The 17,681-nt window shown below is 37.8% G+C and overlaps 1 protein-coding gene across 8 annotated transcripts in view; it reads left to right on the top strand.

Moving 5' to 3' along the window:
* Positions 1 to 6,971, top strand: part of PLCB4 (phospholipase C beta 4) — a 461,946-nt gene extending 454,975 nt beyond the window's left edge. For all 8 annotated transcript variants that reach the window (XM_020985786.2, XM_020985793.2, XM_020985777.2 and 5 more), the window contains 2 exons: positions 3,024 to 3,060; positions 5,356 to 6,971. In XM_020985786.2, the coding sequence (XP_020841445.1) occupies positions 3,024 to 3,060; positions 5,356 to 5,393 (75 nt within the window). In that variant the 3' untranslated portion in view covers positions 5,394 to 6,971. The remainder of the gene's footprint in view (positions 1 to 3,023; positions 3,061 to 5,355) is intronic.
* The last annotated feature ends 10,710 nt before the right edge of the window (positions 6,972 to 17,681 follow it).

Genomic DNA, 17,681 nt, shown 5'->3' with positions numbered 1-17,681 from the left:
TGGATAGAACATGGGCCCTGAAGTCAGGAGGCCCTGAGTTCAAATGCAGCCTCAGATCAAGCACTTGACACTTACTAGTTGTGTGACCCTAGGTAAGTCGCTTAACCCCAATTGCCTAAAAAAAGATAGAAATAAATAAGCTTTGCACCTAATTATCAAGAATATTTCATCAAAATCTCTTCCCCGGCAATATCTGAGGATACAGCTTGCTGTAGGTTCAAAAATTTTTAGTTATGCCTCTGAAGATGTCTAGATATCCATGTATAGGGGGTATTTTCATATCCCATTTGCTAGTGGCCATATAGTATTTAAACATATACTGAATATCCTGAAAAGAGACAATAAAGTTCTTTTAAAATTTGCCCTTAATTAATGTATGATGTTTTCTCATAACATATTAGAGCTGGTAGAAATGTTTAAGACCATAAATCCAACCCCCTCATCTTACAAATGTGGAAATTTAGGCCCATAGAAGATTATACAGCTTAGTAGCTGATCCAGGGCCAAAACTCTCTTCCTTGATTTCTTACCCAGGACAGGGCTTTGTACTATGCCACTGCTAATTTAATCAATATACTACTCTTAATATACCTGTCACATGTTGATAGGCATGTTAATTGTAAGACTTCATCAGTTACCTTGTTTCCTTTTCATTTTTAATTGAAACACTTTTCAAAAAAAAGAGAATAAAAATGAGAGTTACAAGTCACCTAGATCTCAATAACTGTCATGTATATGCCTATGTTTGTGTATGTGTGTTATGAAAGAGAGAGAGAGAGAGAGAACACGTATTTTTCTTAAGATTGAGTGTTCACAAATGTGAAATTGGAAGGAAGGGATTGAGGGATTAGAATGTTGTTAAAAACAAGAATAAAGATATTGTTTTACGGTAAAACCTGGAAGTTCAATAAATTAAGAAACTATATTGAATGCATTGTTGCTTAGTGTAATGGATATAAACAAAATTGCAAAAAGGTAGATTTGTTTATCACTATACTAAGCTTTTTTTGCTTTTTGGTGAAGCAGTCAGGGTTAAGTGACTTGCCCAGGGTCACACAGCTAGTGTCAAGTGTCTGAGGTCAGATTTGAACGCAGGACCTCTTGACTCCAAGGCCAGAGCTCTATCCTTTGTTTGACCTAACTGCCCCAAAAATGGATATACTTCTTAAAGCTAAAAGCACAGACCCACAAATTTAGTTTGCCAATGTTTTTAATCTTATATCTAGTTAGAGCACAAAAGAAAAATAAAATCATTGGCAATTGTTTCCCAGTATCTAAATAATTCAAACTATAGTAGAGATTTTGCCTTAAAATTATTATTTTTAGCATAGCTGTATATATCTGGTCATTTTATGGTAATGTTATTTTTGTTTCAAATTTCCACACATTTCCTTTCAATATCAAAAGCCCCCTGCCAACTAAGTGTTAATTTGGGTCACATGAGCACAGGTCACACAGACAGTGAAGTTCAATCAAATATTCAGATTTTTGTAAAGCACAACAAAATACCATCTTAGGATACTTACGTATATACTTGACGATATAGCGATGTAAACCTTGCCCGATAAACAACAGAACTTACCCCATACTTACCAAATATATTTTCTAGAAGTCCTACGTTTAAAATTTTCATATACATCAAGGAATAATTGAGTACTTAGTAAACTGTTCTAGGCACCCCTGAAATAGAGAGTGGTAGGGCGAGGAGGATGGAGAGAGGGAGGAAGGAGGAAAACATAAAGGACTTTACAGTTACCATAATCCCATTGCTTAAGGGAAGTGAAATAGTTGTAGGGAAATGCTATCTGGAAATGTTACAGTGGATCACACCACCAGCTTCAAGGAAGGCCATAGATATCTGCCAGCGAGGATTTATTCTGAATTTCAGGACTTCTTGAGATGTTTCTACGAGGATTCGTGGTCTAATTCAACATGTGCTACATTTGGAATCAGGGTTTGAGTTTGAATGCTGACTCTGCTCCTAACTACCTATATGATCTTGGGCAAATCTGGTCATGTCTCTGGGCCTTAGTTTCCTCATCTGTGAAATGAGAGTGATTGGACTAGGTGACCTACTTAAGGTCCTTTCCAGCTCTAAGTCTTATCATATTTTAACCTTCAGTAATCACTTTAAATCTTTCCCAGCCTTCACAGTTAGGAAGTGGGTTCTTGTCTCTAAACCGGATTCCTCACAGGACAGCACAAACACAACTCTAAATTTAGCGAAGGTGGAAGGCAGTTGTTCTTAATCCTCCTTTGGTCAAGTAATCCCCAACATTTATTTGAAAACTCTCACTGGACCTCCCTCCAGGTAACCTATAAAAGGGTTGCGTTAAAATTTTTAGTTATTTTTTCCCATTAATCATCATTCTCGCTGTCCTTTTGGAGGAGCCTAGGACTGGACATGTTTCTAGAGTGAGGGCCTCGTATTGAATGTGAAGACTACCCCACAGCTTTTAGTGTTGGTTTGGGATTCTGATACAAGGCTTCACTTTTCAATAATGCAGCACTGCAGATATAATCAGGGGAGGAATCCATTAAAAAGACTTCAGATGACAAGAGCAGGGATTTTCCTGACACAGATTCAGTTGCATTCTAATTAGTATCAACCTCTTTTGCTCTACTCCCATTCCCCTTTCCTCTCAAAGAGTTTACTCCTTCTTTTGGACGTATCATTGCCATTAATAGCTGCAGTGCTCTCATGCCCAAGAGTTCTATCTGGCCATTGAAAACTGAGTTTTAATTTCTTTTTTAAATTTTCATTAGCCTAAGTAGAGTTATAAGAGGTCTTGCTTAAATAAAGGTGTATGTTCTGAAGTCTCTGCTTCTAAGACCAGCTATTTTCCCATTGATATCAACCTGGAGACATTTTTCATTAATGAACAGACATGTGTTTTATTAACCTTTTATTTTTCTGCATATGGTTTCTGCATCCATTTCTTCAATTCACTTCAGTATTCATTTATTTTATTTGCTTCATGTTGTATGACTCAATTTTGACATTACTATTTTTGTACAAACAGCTTTTGAAATCCTGTCATGCAGTGTCTCAAACACAAGGTAGGACTGAACCTATAATCAGCAAGCTGTCGCTTCCCTTCTAAATGACATCATTATCCTGGGTGCACTCTTTGCAAATGCGGTCTCACAGAAGTACCAGCCAGATAATGATTGCTAATAGCATTGTTCACCATTTATGATTAGCATCTGTTCACAATGACTATTCAGGGGTTTTGGATTGAATAGCCTTAACTGTTTATTTCATGTTTGGATTTCTCATAACTGGATCCAGTTGAGCAATAATGCTGAAAACCCTTCAGAGAATTATTTCTGAGGTGTTTTATCAGGATTTACCAACTGTAGGCTTGAAAGGCTAGATCCATGGTCATGGATCAAGTCTGCCATGATTGAAGACTTTACTCTAGCGTTGCCATAAATGCTGTCAGCAGCTGGGTTAAGACAAAAAGGACCACAGTCTCGCCCATATCTGAGAGTGGCTTTAGTAAGCCTGGTGTCTCTCTGAAAATGGACTTTGATGCTTTTGATAATGACAGACAGATAAGGCTTTCACATCTTTAAAATTCAGTTTGCAGACACTTCACAGAGAATCTCCTCATCATAGTGCAACATCTGCTCCAGCTTCCTAATCATCATCTTTCATAAGACCCATATTAACTAACCTCTGGCTTAATCTCATTTGTCATGACAGTAAATTACTTGACTCCTACTAGATCTTTTTTTTCCCTCCTATGTGAAGTATTGACCTCAAGTAGTTGAGGGGGAGAAAAGCATAGGACCAGTCTAATCATTAGGATTTTTTTTATTGTTATTCTTCAGAAACAAACAAAAAAAGAGTTGAGTTTTCAAAGTCTATTATGTGTCGTTATCATGTGTTCCTAAATACTGTCTCTCTGTGTCACCTTCATATGTCTGCTTTCTTTCTTCATGTCTCCATTTTTCTAAATTACACAAATTATCCTTAATTTTAAAATCAAAGAGCACGTTCTGTATTGGCATGAGACATAGACAGTGTGGGGAGGAGATTGTCTACAGTTTAAGACTAAAGGCCTGAACGCTTTCACACTACATTGAATCTACCTGTTCCATCAATCTGAGATTGAGACACATGTTATTCGAGAGACGTAGCAAGAACTGAACTCTCCAGTTATGTTGTGTTGGTTAAGCTAATTTACTAACAAGACTTTATAGCAAAAAAAATCATTTAGAAGTACATAATTACAAATCAGTAGACTGCAGATCCCTCCAATGAGCTCTCCGTTCAGCTGGAACACACACACAAAAAATCATTTAGAAGTACATAATTACAAATCAGTAGACTGCAGATCCCTCCAATGAGCTCTCCGTTCAGCTGGAACACACACACACACACACACACACACACACACACACACACACACACACACACACACACACACACACACACACACACACACACCTGGATTGAGTTGAGTAGTGATATCACCACACTTCAAAAAACTGACTCCTATCTTAAAGTACACCTTGATTCATATCTTATTGTCTCTGTTTCCATTCTTAAATTTTCTTTATTTCTAAATGTCACGTCAATTGAAAATGAAACAGGCAACAATTTTTTCTCAGGTTAGATGTATCTTGTGCTACTCACTATATATCTATATGCATATATAGATATTTACAGTGAGATTCAGAGCAAGGGCTATGTTGATACAACATCAGAGAGTCCCTTAAAAAGTGAAAAAGCTTCTCAGCTGCTTGTTTTGTCTACATGATACCAGGCAATTGGATTCCCCTCACCAGATCTGCCAGATGTTTGGGTGTCCTGCATGCTCTGCCTGAGGCGTCATTAACATGAATTTCTTCTTGGTAGTTTATGATTATTAACCCAACCAGAGAAGTAAGAGCTGGCTTGTGCTGTAAGAAAGCATATGGGCAAGTCTGTGGACCCAAGGAAACAGTATCAAGCAAACTCTATCCTTCCCTAATAAATATTCCAATTAAATGAACATCTGTGAACCAACTATGCAAGTTGCATTAGCATCTAGGCCACATAAAGGTCAATCTAATGTACTGTGAGAGAAAAAAAAGTGACATCGGTTGTGTCAACAGCAAGCCAAAACAATCTCTGTTCGTTTCAAGGATGGATAGGAATAAAATTACTAGGTATCATTTAGACTGAACAAGATTCATAATTGGCTGAATTTTTCACTATTTTGGTTAATTTTCCTGGCATTATACAAAACAGTTTCAGATGTTGGGGTGGGGCAGGGAAGAGAGACGAAACAGGAAAATAGTTCATCTTGACACCATCTTCAAGCAAATAGTTTTCTGGTTAAGACTCTGTTTCTGGTGTTACAGGCAAAGGAGATGCAGCAGATGGTGAAATTGGAAGCTGAGATGGACCGAAGACCAGCAACAGTGGTGTAAAACTCCACAGCCCAAACTGAAAAACCATAGTGTCAAAATGTTACCCCTAAATTGCAGAACCCTATACAGTGAGGACTAAAACGATTTTCTTCTGTTTGTTATTTTCCCCCTTCTGTTTAGGCAAGATGTTGCCTGAGACCATGAAGAATATGTGAGAGTTACACATTTCAGTTTTAACTTTTTGAGTACTGAAGAACGCTTATCAAATAGGAACTGTTTCTGTTGTGACAGCCTGTCTTTCCAATGAGGCATACAGTTTAACCATTTGTAATTCTATTTAAGTGTTTGTTCAGCATCATCACAAGAAAATGAGCTTGGTATTAAACACCCTGCCTTGTGATGTATTAGGACATGTTTGAGGTACAGTAAAAATCATGCAGAAACAGCTGAAAAATGCATGCATTGGAAAACTTCTTTCTGCAAATTCATCAGCAGAAATTATAGTATGACATATCAATAACTTTACAGGATATTCCTTACATCCAAGTTACCTCATTAGTAAGTGCCATATCTTCCATCTTGCCGAAAGAAGCCAATTTCCTGTAGAAGTTGTTGAAATGGTTAAACAATTGGAAAATACAATATAACCATATGTGCCAAAATTCATCCGTGCTCAAAGGTTAAAAGAATTGTGTATCGGGCACTTTAAGCAAAGTTTACATCAAACACTGCTTTATAGAATTTGCATTTTGATCCTACTGCTGCAGATTCCCAATATTACAATTCATTATTGCATCTTAAAGATTGTGAAATGGATATTGGCGAAAGTTTGTAACTGTGAAAATGTATAAAGTATTTATACACTTAAATTCACAATATTGTAGAAAATCACCTAAATGTTGCCACATGACAAGATTAGTAAGCAGGATTACTAGACCTGTGTTTGCATGACACAAGCACCAATGATGACTACAAATGTGTATGACCACATTCATTCTCTTACAAAGTAAATGCTGATTAAATGTATGGCACAGAATAGCATTTGATTAATTATCATGACTTTCAGCAAAATGAAATAAGCATATATATACATGTGTGTATATATATATATATATATATATATATATGCATATATGTGTGTGTATATGAATTATGTGGGCATTCTTGATACTTCAAGTTCTAGTTTAAAAAGAAGTACATAACTAATTTAATTTTACACAAAAAATATTTATGCAGATTTTCAGAATTTCATATCAGGAAATAACCTTTTTATGTCTGTTAAATATTAAAAAAAATTTGCTACAGTGTTAATCTGCATGGGCTTAAAGCCTGCTGTAGTTATACTGCAGAACAGTGCATGAAAAGCATTCCGTTTGGAATTTTCCCATGCTGCCAGCCACTGCAAAGGAGACTGCATGGAAACTTGATAGTTTAGAACTAATCAGATTACTGATTTTAGTACACGAAGCACCTACTGAATTGTTGCATATGCTTGTACAAACTGATTCTGTGTATTCCTATGAACAAAACAGATGGCAAGATAAAATTATGCTGCCATCAATCTTGAAATTAAACTTTGGACTTCTCTAATAAAAAGTTAAAACAAATTCTTCTGTCAATGTAATAGTTCTTAAAGGCAACTTCAGTGGGATTGTTTAAAGGAGGAAAATCAGCCTAACCTACCTCATGGGTGGACTTTCTCATTGTCTTCAAGAAGTTCAATTTGAGCCCAGCACTTCCCCTTCTCCTCCAAAAAATGACATAATACACATTGACACACAATTTAAAATTCCCTCAAAAGAGTGAAAATATTCTCCCAACTACACATGGAACTTCATGGACTTGTTTCTTACAGCCATTGTTGTTAGTGAGGGCTTTTTTTGGTTTGATTTTGTGGGGGTGGTGGTATTTTTTGAGTCACGTCCAACTCTTTGTGATCCTGTTTGGGGTGTTCTTGGCAAAGATACTGGAGTGGTTTGCCATTTCCATCTCCAGATCATTTTACAGAATAGGAAACAGAAGCAAACAGGATTAAGGGATTTACCCAGGGTCACACAGCTAGTAAATTTCTGAGGCCAGATTTGAACTCAGGAGGAGGAGTCTTCCTGACTCCAGGGCAGTGCTCTATCCACTATCCACTGCATCACCCCCTAGCTCCCTCTCTTACTGTTAGACTGCCATTAAACTTTCAATCCCTGAACCCAATTCTCAACAACCACCCCTGCAGACCAGTTAATAGTACAAGTTTACCTGGTTTCTAAAGACAGCAAGAATGCCAGAATCAAGTCATTCATATTAAAATTGCCTTCTGTTAAAAGCCATCAAGTTAAATAAGCATCATTGGTACTTTCCAGGCATACTCAGGTAAATGAATCGTTATATCAATTAAACATGAGACTACTTGGAAAGAGTCAGGAGACACTTAAAAGAAAAAGAACTTTTAATTTTTTTTTTTTGGTGAAGCAATTGGGGTTAAGTGACTTGCCCACAGTCACACAGCCAGTAAGTGTTATGTTGCTGAGGTCACATTTGAACTCAGATCCTCCGGACTCCAGGGCCAGTGCTCTATCCACTGAGAACTTTGAAATCTGAATTCATTCCATGAAATTTCAGTTAAGTTATATCCTTCAAAACAAAAGCAACAACAGAAGCCAAGTTCTAATTCACAAAACAAAAATTTGTTGGGGAGGCAGAAATTCATTCTCAGTTTAAAAAAAAGTTATACCACTTCATGTGCTATTAACTTTAAGACCTATAAAGTCAATATATTGGCCTGATATGACAGAAAAGGCTGAGGTAAAATGACCTGGGAACCAAATTTAGATTTTCCAAATTGCACAATTGAAATGTAATCCATTTCCATTTCTTAATATAGGCTGAAGCCTATATCACTAATATTAGAAGGGACAAAGCAATATGTTCTAGTAACATTTGCAATAGCATTACTACCAGCCAGGAAAAAGAAAATAAAGCTAAGGTGTTCTCAGTAGCATAGTTTTGCTGGTCTCAAGTATGCCTATTCTGAAATGAGCATTTTTTAAAAAAACACGGACAGTGCATAAAGAGCCTTCACCAGAGACAGGAAGGTCTGGGTTCAATTTCTGCCTTGTAATACACACTGGTTATGTGGCTCTGGGCAAGTCTCTAGGATATAAGTTGATGGACTGGTAGAGGCAGAGGACGTTCCCCAATCTGAAATAAAATGAGAGCCTGGCTATATTATTACTGTTATTCCCGGGACTCTCAGCCAGTCACATCATATGATGTATTTGAGGTTCTTCTTGCTAATTGGTAATACATTAGGCTTTTTTGTAATTGCTTATATCGTTTTAGTGGGAGGAAAAGGGTATGTGTAAAATATATCATACAATATTACATGTTCTAGCATGTAATACAAAAAAAGACACAAAATATGAGGAGAATTCAAGAAGATTTCAAAACAGAAGGAGAAAAATATTGACAGGTTAGATGGCTCCAAGGTAAAATGGTTTCCATCACAATAGTTTCTATGGGAAATATTGATGAAAAATGCATTTGTTTTCTTTCTGAAATGCAGGTAGAGCACTTAGTCCATAATTTAATTTATAGAGCTATCTTTGTGCTGAAACAGATGCCAAAAGGCAGCATAATACAGTGAAAAGAACAATAGACTTTAAATCAGAGTTTGGGAATTCATCCCCATAGTTTTGGGATCCTACTAGTAATATTACCTCAGCCAAGTCACTTAAAATCCCAGAGCTTAAAGTTTCCTCATGTACAATTAGGAGATTAGACTCAGAGGTTTTTAACCTTAACCTGTTATTTTAAAAAAATGATAATTGTATTTCAATACGACTGGTTTCCTTTGTACTCCTATGTGTTTTATACATTTAAAACATTATAAAACCCCCTTGGGACTTAGTTAACCCAAAGGGGTTAATGCACAAAAAAATTGGTCAAGGACCCTTGGGTATATTATCTATAATGTCCTCTCCAACTCTAAATTTATAATATTGCAACCTTCGTCCCACTTTATTCCATTACCAGGATATACTTTGTAGATCACATTTCCTAGCCTCATGAGCACATTATCATGACTATACAAGGCAATGAGATAAACAGAAAAGCTGTGATATCATAATATCCCTACCCCTGCAGTCAGTTGATTCCACTTTCATCAAGGTTTTGTAGTTCAGTTGTTTTCAGTCATGTCCAACTTTTCATAACCTATGTGGGGTCTTCTTGGCAAAGATACTGGAGTGGTTTGCCATTTCCTTCTCCAGCTCATTTGACAGATGAGGAAACTGAGGCCAGCAGGGTTAAATGACTTGCCCAAGGTCACACAGCTAATAACGTGTCTGAGGTCAGATTTGAACTCAGGAAGTTGACTCTTGCTTACAAGCCCCACCCCCTATCTACTCTACCATCCAGCTGCCCTTTTCATAAAGGTCTATCTCACTAATCTACCTTACCAAACCAATACAAACATATACTCACTGCGAACACTCTTGCTCTAAACACTTCTACTCATTTCCAAATCTTAGCTGAAAATAGGAGTTCCACACTAACAGTCACTTGATCTGGCTCTCACTTTAATCTTATGAGGATAGATAGAGAGCATCTGACTTGGAGTCAGAGGACCTGAGTATGAATCTGCCACTTCTCCATGTGGTTTTGGGGGAAACCATTTAATCGCCCTGGGCCCCAGTTCCCTCATCTGTAAAATAAGGAGGTTGGGCTGAATGATTTCTAGAGTGCCTTCTAGTCGAAGTCCTTTGATGCTACAAGTAGTTCCACATCATTTAATTTAAAATACAGATTTCCGAATTACTAGGTAAGGTGCACAGGGTGGATAATAGGGATATGTGACATTATTCCCCCTTCATTTAACTCACACAGATATTTCCCGATGAAAATCAATGTAAATAATGCTAAACAAAGAAACAGGGGATTCCATTTTAGGCTTGGTGAGCAATTTCCTTTAGGGTATGTCCTAATTTCTTTTAGGTCAAAAACACTGGTCCCATTTTTACCTGCTTCCAGACTGTTGTGGTACCATTTAAAATACTGGAGCCGTGAATTACACCTTAGTGGCTCCTTTTGATTAAACTCAATAAAATCCTATTCATATTATGTTTAATTTTCTGCCCTGAAAAAAAAAGTGTTTTTGTATCTTTAAGAAAGATTTCTAACTATAACCTATTCAAAGCAGGAGAAGCCTGTTGCTAAGGGGGAGCCAGGGAAGAGACTGTAATTATCTAAATTAGCATTGTGTGTAAAATTAAATCAGCAGGTTTCCTGCTGCAAAGAGAAAAGAAGTGTAGGATGTTCCACTTCTCTCCTAGGGAGTTAAGTACAGAAAAACCTGCTATAATTGGTGAGAAATAGGCAAGGTATTGGGCCCTCTAGGATGGGAAGAGATGCTGAGTTGGGTTGGGCCACATTGTCCTTTCTTCCTTCCTCCTTTCTGCTGGTTTCTCAGAAGATTAGATAATGGAAGATGAATAGACTTACCAGGGGTGGTGACCTTCTAGGACCTGAGGAGCAGCCCTCCACACCAGAGGACCTAGAGAGTTCCCCACCCTTGGTAATCACTAGAGGAAGGAGGGCTGAAAGAGAAATACTGAAAAAAGTAAGGATTTTTACTATCAAGAAATTAGCAATTAAGCTATCAGCTGATTTGAAATTTAGGGAAAATTATACCTTATAGTACTGACCATTGTAACTCACCTGATGAGAAAAAAAAATTTGGTTTTTTTTGCATTTATCAGACATTTATTAAGTGCCCACATGTAAAGTACTGTGATAAGCACTAGACTTAAAAAGCAAAAGACAATCACTGCTCTTAAGGACCTCACTTTCTGATGGAGGAAACATGTAAACAGCTATGTACCAACAGACATAGGAGACATTGGACATAATCAAAAGAGGGAAAGCATTAGCATTAAGAGAGATCAGGAAAGGCTTCTTGTAGAAGGTGGATTTTAATTAGGAAAAAGGAACATTCCCCCTAGACCAACGGTTCTTAACCTGGGGGTTTGTAAACTTGTTTACAATTATTTTTATAATTGTATTTTAATATAATTGATTTCTTTTTTCATCTTATGGGTTATATTTTATACCTTAAAAAAATTATTCTTAGAAGTTCATAGGCTTCCCCAGACTTCCAATGGGGTCCATGACACAAAGAGGTTAAGAACAGTTCTCCTAGAATATAGCATCCTTTGGACACATTTTATAATGGACTCAAGAAATTAACTATTATGAGTGCTGGTTGGTAGAGTGGGGTGGTTTTGGAAAAAAAAACGACCTAGCCTGGTACCTTGCCTAATTATTATTATGTTAAGTTGATTAATCAGTGCTTTGGGGATTGGAATGAATTCACTATTGTGAAAAAAGGGGGGTGTTGAAGCTTAGTTTTGAAGCTTGTGATTAGGGCAAACAGCCACCACCCTATGGTAGCCAAATGAAATTTTAGTAAGTTACTGAGAGCAGAGAATTAAATCCCTACAGAGGTGGATATGCAAGAGAAGGTACCCTAAGGTGACAATCTGTTACTTATCCTGAGATCTAATGCTTCTCTTATAATACCCACATTTCTTTTCTTTTTGGAATCATAAAGACCTAGTTGTGAATCTGCCTGAGACACTAACCATTTGTGTGACCCTGGGCAAGTCATTTAATCGGAGTTGCAGTTTATTCATCTATCAAATAAGGAAAATAAAAACCCTGACCTTAGAGGATTATTATAGAGATGAATTAAGATAATGTACAGGTAGAATCCACCCCTACCCCCAGGCTAGCTCATCAACTGAGCAGTCACAGATTTTCAGATTGGGTTTCCTTAGGCATTACTACACTCTCAGATCTTATTCCTATAACCATAGATCATGAGCCTTCATCTAAGCTTACATTTAATCATTAACCAGATACAATTATCTCAAAGTAAAGTCATTTACTGAGATGGCTTAGTAAGAATTAATAATAAGACATTCTTCCTTCTAAATTTGTGCCACACAATCCTACAAATAAATACACAGTATGCAAGAGAAAAGTAGGCATGAACAACATAAACACAAATATAGTGTTTCATCACACAAGATGTGGTGAAGGAAAGTCATACCACTAATAGAGGCTGCTAGGTGATAACAGTGGATAGAGTTTGGGGCTTCGAGTCAGGAAGACATGAGTTCAAATTTGGACTTCAAGACACTAGCAGTTTGATCCTGGATAAGTCACTTAACAGCTGTCTGCCACAGTTTGCTGAAATGTAAAATGGGGATAATAATAGCACCTACCTCCCAGGGTTGTTGTGAGGATCAAATAAGACAGTATTTATGAAGTATTTAGCACAGTGCCTGGCCCATAGTAAGTGCTTAATAGATACTTTTTAACTTTCTTCTTCCTAAATATCCCCAATGTCCTTTCCCTTCTGGTGACATCCTCACACTGATTGATCCCTAGTAAGACACTGTCTTCTGGGTGGTTGCTCAGCTGGCCTTCCTGCATTTGCTTGTCTCCAACGCTTGATTCTGAAATGCTAGGGTAAGCTCTCTCTTTTCTCTGGTGCCCAAGATTTTGTTCCTTGAAGATGTGCCCGTTGAAGCTTTCTTTTCTCTGGTGTCCAAGATTTTGTTCCTTGAAGATGTGTCCTTGAACGGTCTCTCTACTCCCTGCTGGATGGGGTGTCTCCTATTGGGTGGGTAGTTCTGCAGCAAGATGTCATTGCAATGTCAGGGGAGGGGAGCAAAAGGGAGGGAGAAGGAGAGAGAATCCCTTCTTCCCCTCTGCTGTTGTCTATAAGAGGCACAGTGATCAGGATCACACTCCACAAAGCTGCTTCTCACCTCAAATGTCTCAACTGCATTCAGGGCAGGCAGGCTTGGCTTTTAAAATGTTTCCAAGGGCATAGAAATCTTTGGCCATCCAATGGCCAGCTGCCTTTCTAATTCTATTGGGGGAAAATTCTTTTTTTTTTTTATTGTTGTTGTTCAGGTCTTGTCAAGGATACTGGAGGGGTTTGCCATTTCTTTCTTCACTTCATTTTACAAATGAGGAACTGAGGCAAACAGGGTTAAGTGACTTGCCCAGCTGCCTGCCCTAAATTCCTTTTACATTTCACAAAGAGTAAACAGGGGAGACACATCTTTCACTTTATTTTCATACATTAATGTAATAAATTGTTACTTCTGGGATAACCTTTATTTTTTGCGATCATATCAACTAAGCATGGAGGTGAAAACCAAATCCCCCTATCTCACTCCTCCAACTTATTACATATATAAAGTACTTTGCAACCCTAAAGTTCTAAATACATTTCAGTTATTGTTAGTATTTCCACTGAATGAACATGTCATTAAATATTAGTTTTGTCAAGACTGGGCATATTCCTTATTCCTCAGTCCCACTTTGAGACAATTCCTTTGCCACTATCTCTCAGCAACCTGTCTTTTGAGTTATATAATACTTATTTCAAATTCAGCAGTCATCTATTATTTTCCCAGGGAAGTTAGGTGGTACAGTGGCTAGACTGCTGGGCCTGGAGTCAGGAAGACTCATCTTCCTGAGTACAAATCTGGCCTCAGACACTTACTAGCTGTGTAACCCTAGGAAAGTCACTTAACTCTATTTGCCTCAGTTTTCTCATCTGTAAAATGAGCTGGAGAAGGAAATCAGTATCTTTGCTAAGAAACTCCAAATGGAGTCATGAAGAGTCAAACACTCCTGAAAAACAAATTATCGTCCCATTTATTTCCATGTTTTTTTTTTTCTATGTCCATGCTTTTCTAAGGAATTCAGTGTTTGATTCACTTCATTCCACTCTATTTTAATTCTGGTCAACATGGTTAAATACAATAAAATGCATGTTGCTGTCCCATCAAACATGTTCTTCCACCTCCTTGGTAATCATAAATTACAAAATCACAGAATTTATGGTAATTTGTAATGATGACACTGGCCACATTGTTACGGCAATCAAATGAGATGAGGCATATGCAGTGCCCTCTCTGGGCCACCTGCAAATTGCAAAGGACCTCAGAACAAAAACGCCCTCTACAAAATACCCAACAAGTGGTCATTTTTCAGAAGATTTCTAAAAATGGAATAATCTATAATCTCCATTTAGGGACAGATGCCTGTAATTATGAAAAAAAAAAGTTGCCTTTTTTAAAGCCTAAATTTGCTTTTTAAAAAATAGTTCTACTAGTAATTCTGCTGAGAGTATTCAGAACAAATATAATCAACATGTCCATATGCCAGCCTTTCAAATACTTCATAAAATCACAGAACTCGAGAAGTAAAAGTGATTTCAGCAGCCATCTAACAGAACTCATACACATAAGTAATTCCCACTATAATATACTTGACACATATTCTTGTCCATATTATGCTTAAATACTTCCAAGTTTTAGGAAGCCACCTCCTTTCTAGACAACCCATTCCACTTAGAGATAGCCCTGTTAGGAAGTTGTTGGGGTGGTTTTTTTTTCCTAACATCAAATCTAAATTTTTCTTCTTTGGTACTTCCACATACTGCTCCTACTTCTTTCCTCTGGTGCTAAAGGAGCAAGTGTATTTCCCCATCTACATGACAGCCCCATTCAAATGTTCTATTTTTCTTATAAAACCCTCCTAGTTCCTTTGAATAGTCCTACAATGGTATAAATTTGGCAATTTCCAATTTGCCTTCTTCTCCAGTTTATGAACATGTTTCTCAAAATGTAGTGCCCCCAACTCAACATAGTACTCCAAATATGGTATGGACAGACCAGAGCAAAATGGAACTATCAAATCCTTGGTCCTTGCCTCTCAAATTCTCATAATGCAGCCTAGGATCACAGCTTTCTTTGTGGTACAGCACATTGTTGACCTGTGTGGAGCTTTCTCTGCACTAAAGCCCTCCAGGCCTTTTTTTTCAGATGAACAATCTAGTCAGGTCTCCCTGACAGGGTATGGGACCTTAACCCCTAAAAGACCCTGGGCTTTCCCACATGGCCCAGTCCCTGGTGTTTGCCTGAGGTATCCAGCCCATCCCAGTATAATTCTTTATAATTCTTTTAACTTCCATGTGTCATTGTGTCCCTCAAAGTCCGCACCTGACCCACCCCAGGCTACTTGCTGCTCTTTAATCCCATCCAGATCTTCCTACAGTCTTTCTGAATAAAAATATCAATCTTATCTTAATCAAATGGACAGATTCTTAAAATCTGGCCCACTTGTATTGGCATCACAAATAGGGCAGACTCACTAGGAGTCTCACCCACCCAACTGGTGTCTTAATAAACTCCTTACTTGAACTGAAAGAAGGTTGAGTGGTTGAATTCTTTTGAGGCAGATCCCCGCCCTATCCCCTTGCATTTTGGGGTATTTAGCTCCCCTAGACTGCAAAATCTCCATCATTTTTAAGGTGATTTTTGAACCCAAGTTCAAGTTCAAATTAGCCCCATTTAAATTGATCTTATTAGAAATGTTTTATTAGCGTGTTCAAAGCCACAACTAGTAATGTTCATGCTAATGGCAATGATGCCTAGGGCAGAAGAAATAAGAAATTTGAAAAGAGTTGCAGAGGTTTGTCTGAGGGCAACCAGGAACATATCATTTGTTAATTCTACCTCGCCAACATCTCTCACATCCATCCCCTTCTCAAGGGTTTGCTGAGGAGCATGGCATGACAGTAGTTAAAAATAATTTTTCTTAGTCCATCCCAAGTAGCAGATAAGACTGAGGAAGACAACTGACAAGAAGCTAATAGAGTTCATGAGTTGGACTAGCTGGGTGTAGTTATACCTCTGACTCATAAAAGAGCTAAAATAGTCTTGAAGATGAGAGCTAAGAGAGCTGTGACCACTTTCTAGAAGAGTGAAAATATCCTTGTTTCTGATCCAGAGGACTTTGGTTCAAATCCCTCCTCAGACCTCAGTTTCATCAGCTGTAAAGTAAGAGACAGGGGAAGGTGTTGGACTAGATGACCTCAGAGTCATTTACAACTCTCCATCTATGAGCCCTTCAGGGAAGTGGCAAATTAGTGATGGCCATTCTTAGAAAAATCAACAGATGGCAGTAACTAAGCATACAATTAACAGACCATAATGGTTGCTCAGTAGATGTATATTTTCCTTGCATCAGCCACAGAGAAAAGAGCCTAGCAGTTGCCACCAATAATTCCCAGGTCAAAATAGAAAGTAGCAAGCAAATCAGTAAGGAAAGAAAAAATTAATAAAAGACAAAAATCTACCTAGTAAACAACATTACCAAACCAGTAGATGGCAATAGCAAGTGATAGCTTTAGAAGGAAGAGGAGGTTCAGCCAGGATGTAGGCCTAGGAGTTGCAGAGGTTACCCATGTTCATTATCTCTCCACTGAAGTTGTGAGACTGTAGAAGAGTTTGCCAGGTATTCCTATAGGTAGAGATTTTCCTTCTTAATATCTGACTATTCTCTTAGAGTTAAATTTGCTTTGAATTACGTCCTTTGGTTTTGGTCTGCTATAAGATCAAGGGTTTGTTAGTTATTCTGTGTGTGTGTGTGTGTGTGTGTGTGTGTGTGTATATATATATACATATATATATATATATACACATATATATATGTGTATATATATGTATATGTATATATATGTAGGTATGTATGCACACATACATATGCATACATATACATACATATATGTATATGTACATATGCTTATCTCTTGAATCCAGGGTAGTTTTCAACCCACATCAGTGGGGACAGTGGGCTATGTGATTAGCTCCACAAACCCAGTGAAGAGAGTGAAAGTAGAGCCAACTCTAACAAATTAAAGAGTCTTACAACCTCACTACTATTGCAAATTGAACTGAGCCTTGAAGTAAAATTAGGAGTTCCAAGCCACAGAGGTAAAGAGAGAAAGCATTCTAGTCAACAGGGACAGCCTGTGCAAAGGTAAAGACCCAGCAGTGTCCATGGCAACAAAAATTTACTTCTTTAATTATAAGAGGATTCATAAAGACAATACTTTAAAACTACTTAAGGGGCAGCTAGGTGGTGTGTGAATAGAGCTCTGGCCTTGGAGCCAGGATGACCTGCGTTCAAGTCCAGCCTCATACACTTAACACTTACTAGCTGTGTGACCCTGGGCAAGTCACTTAACCCTGATTGTCTCACCAAAAAGCAAAAAACAAAAACAAAAAACCAAACTACTTAAGTTTAGGGGGCAGCTAGATGGCACAATGTATAGAGCATTGGCCCTGGAGTCAGGAAGACCTGAGTTCAAATCTAGCCTCAGACACTTGACACTTACTAGCTCTGTGACCTTGGGTAAGTCACTTAACCCCATTGCCTACCAAAAAAAGGGGGAGGGG

Source organism: Phascolarctos cinereus, unplaced genomic scaffold (genome assembly GCF_003287225.1).
Source record: "Phascolarctos cinereus isolate Bilbo 61053 unplaced genomic scaffold, phaCin_HiC Scaffold_2;HRSCAF=192, whole genome shotgun sequence".
NCBI classification, from domain to species: domain Eukaryota; kingdom Metazoa; phylum Chordata; class Mammalia; order Diprotodontia; family Phascolarctidae; genus Phascolarctos; species Phascolarctos cinereus.
The sequence above is the reverse complement of the archived record's forward strand: the minus strand, read 5'-3'. Positions and strand labels throughout refer to the sequence as shown.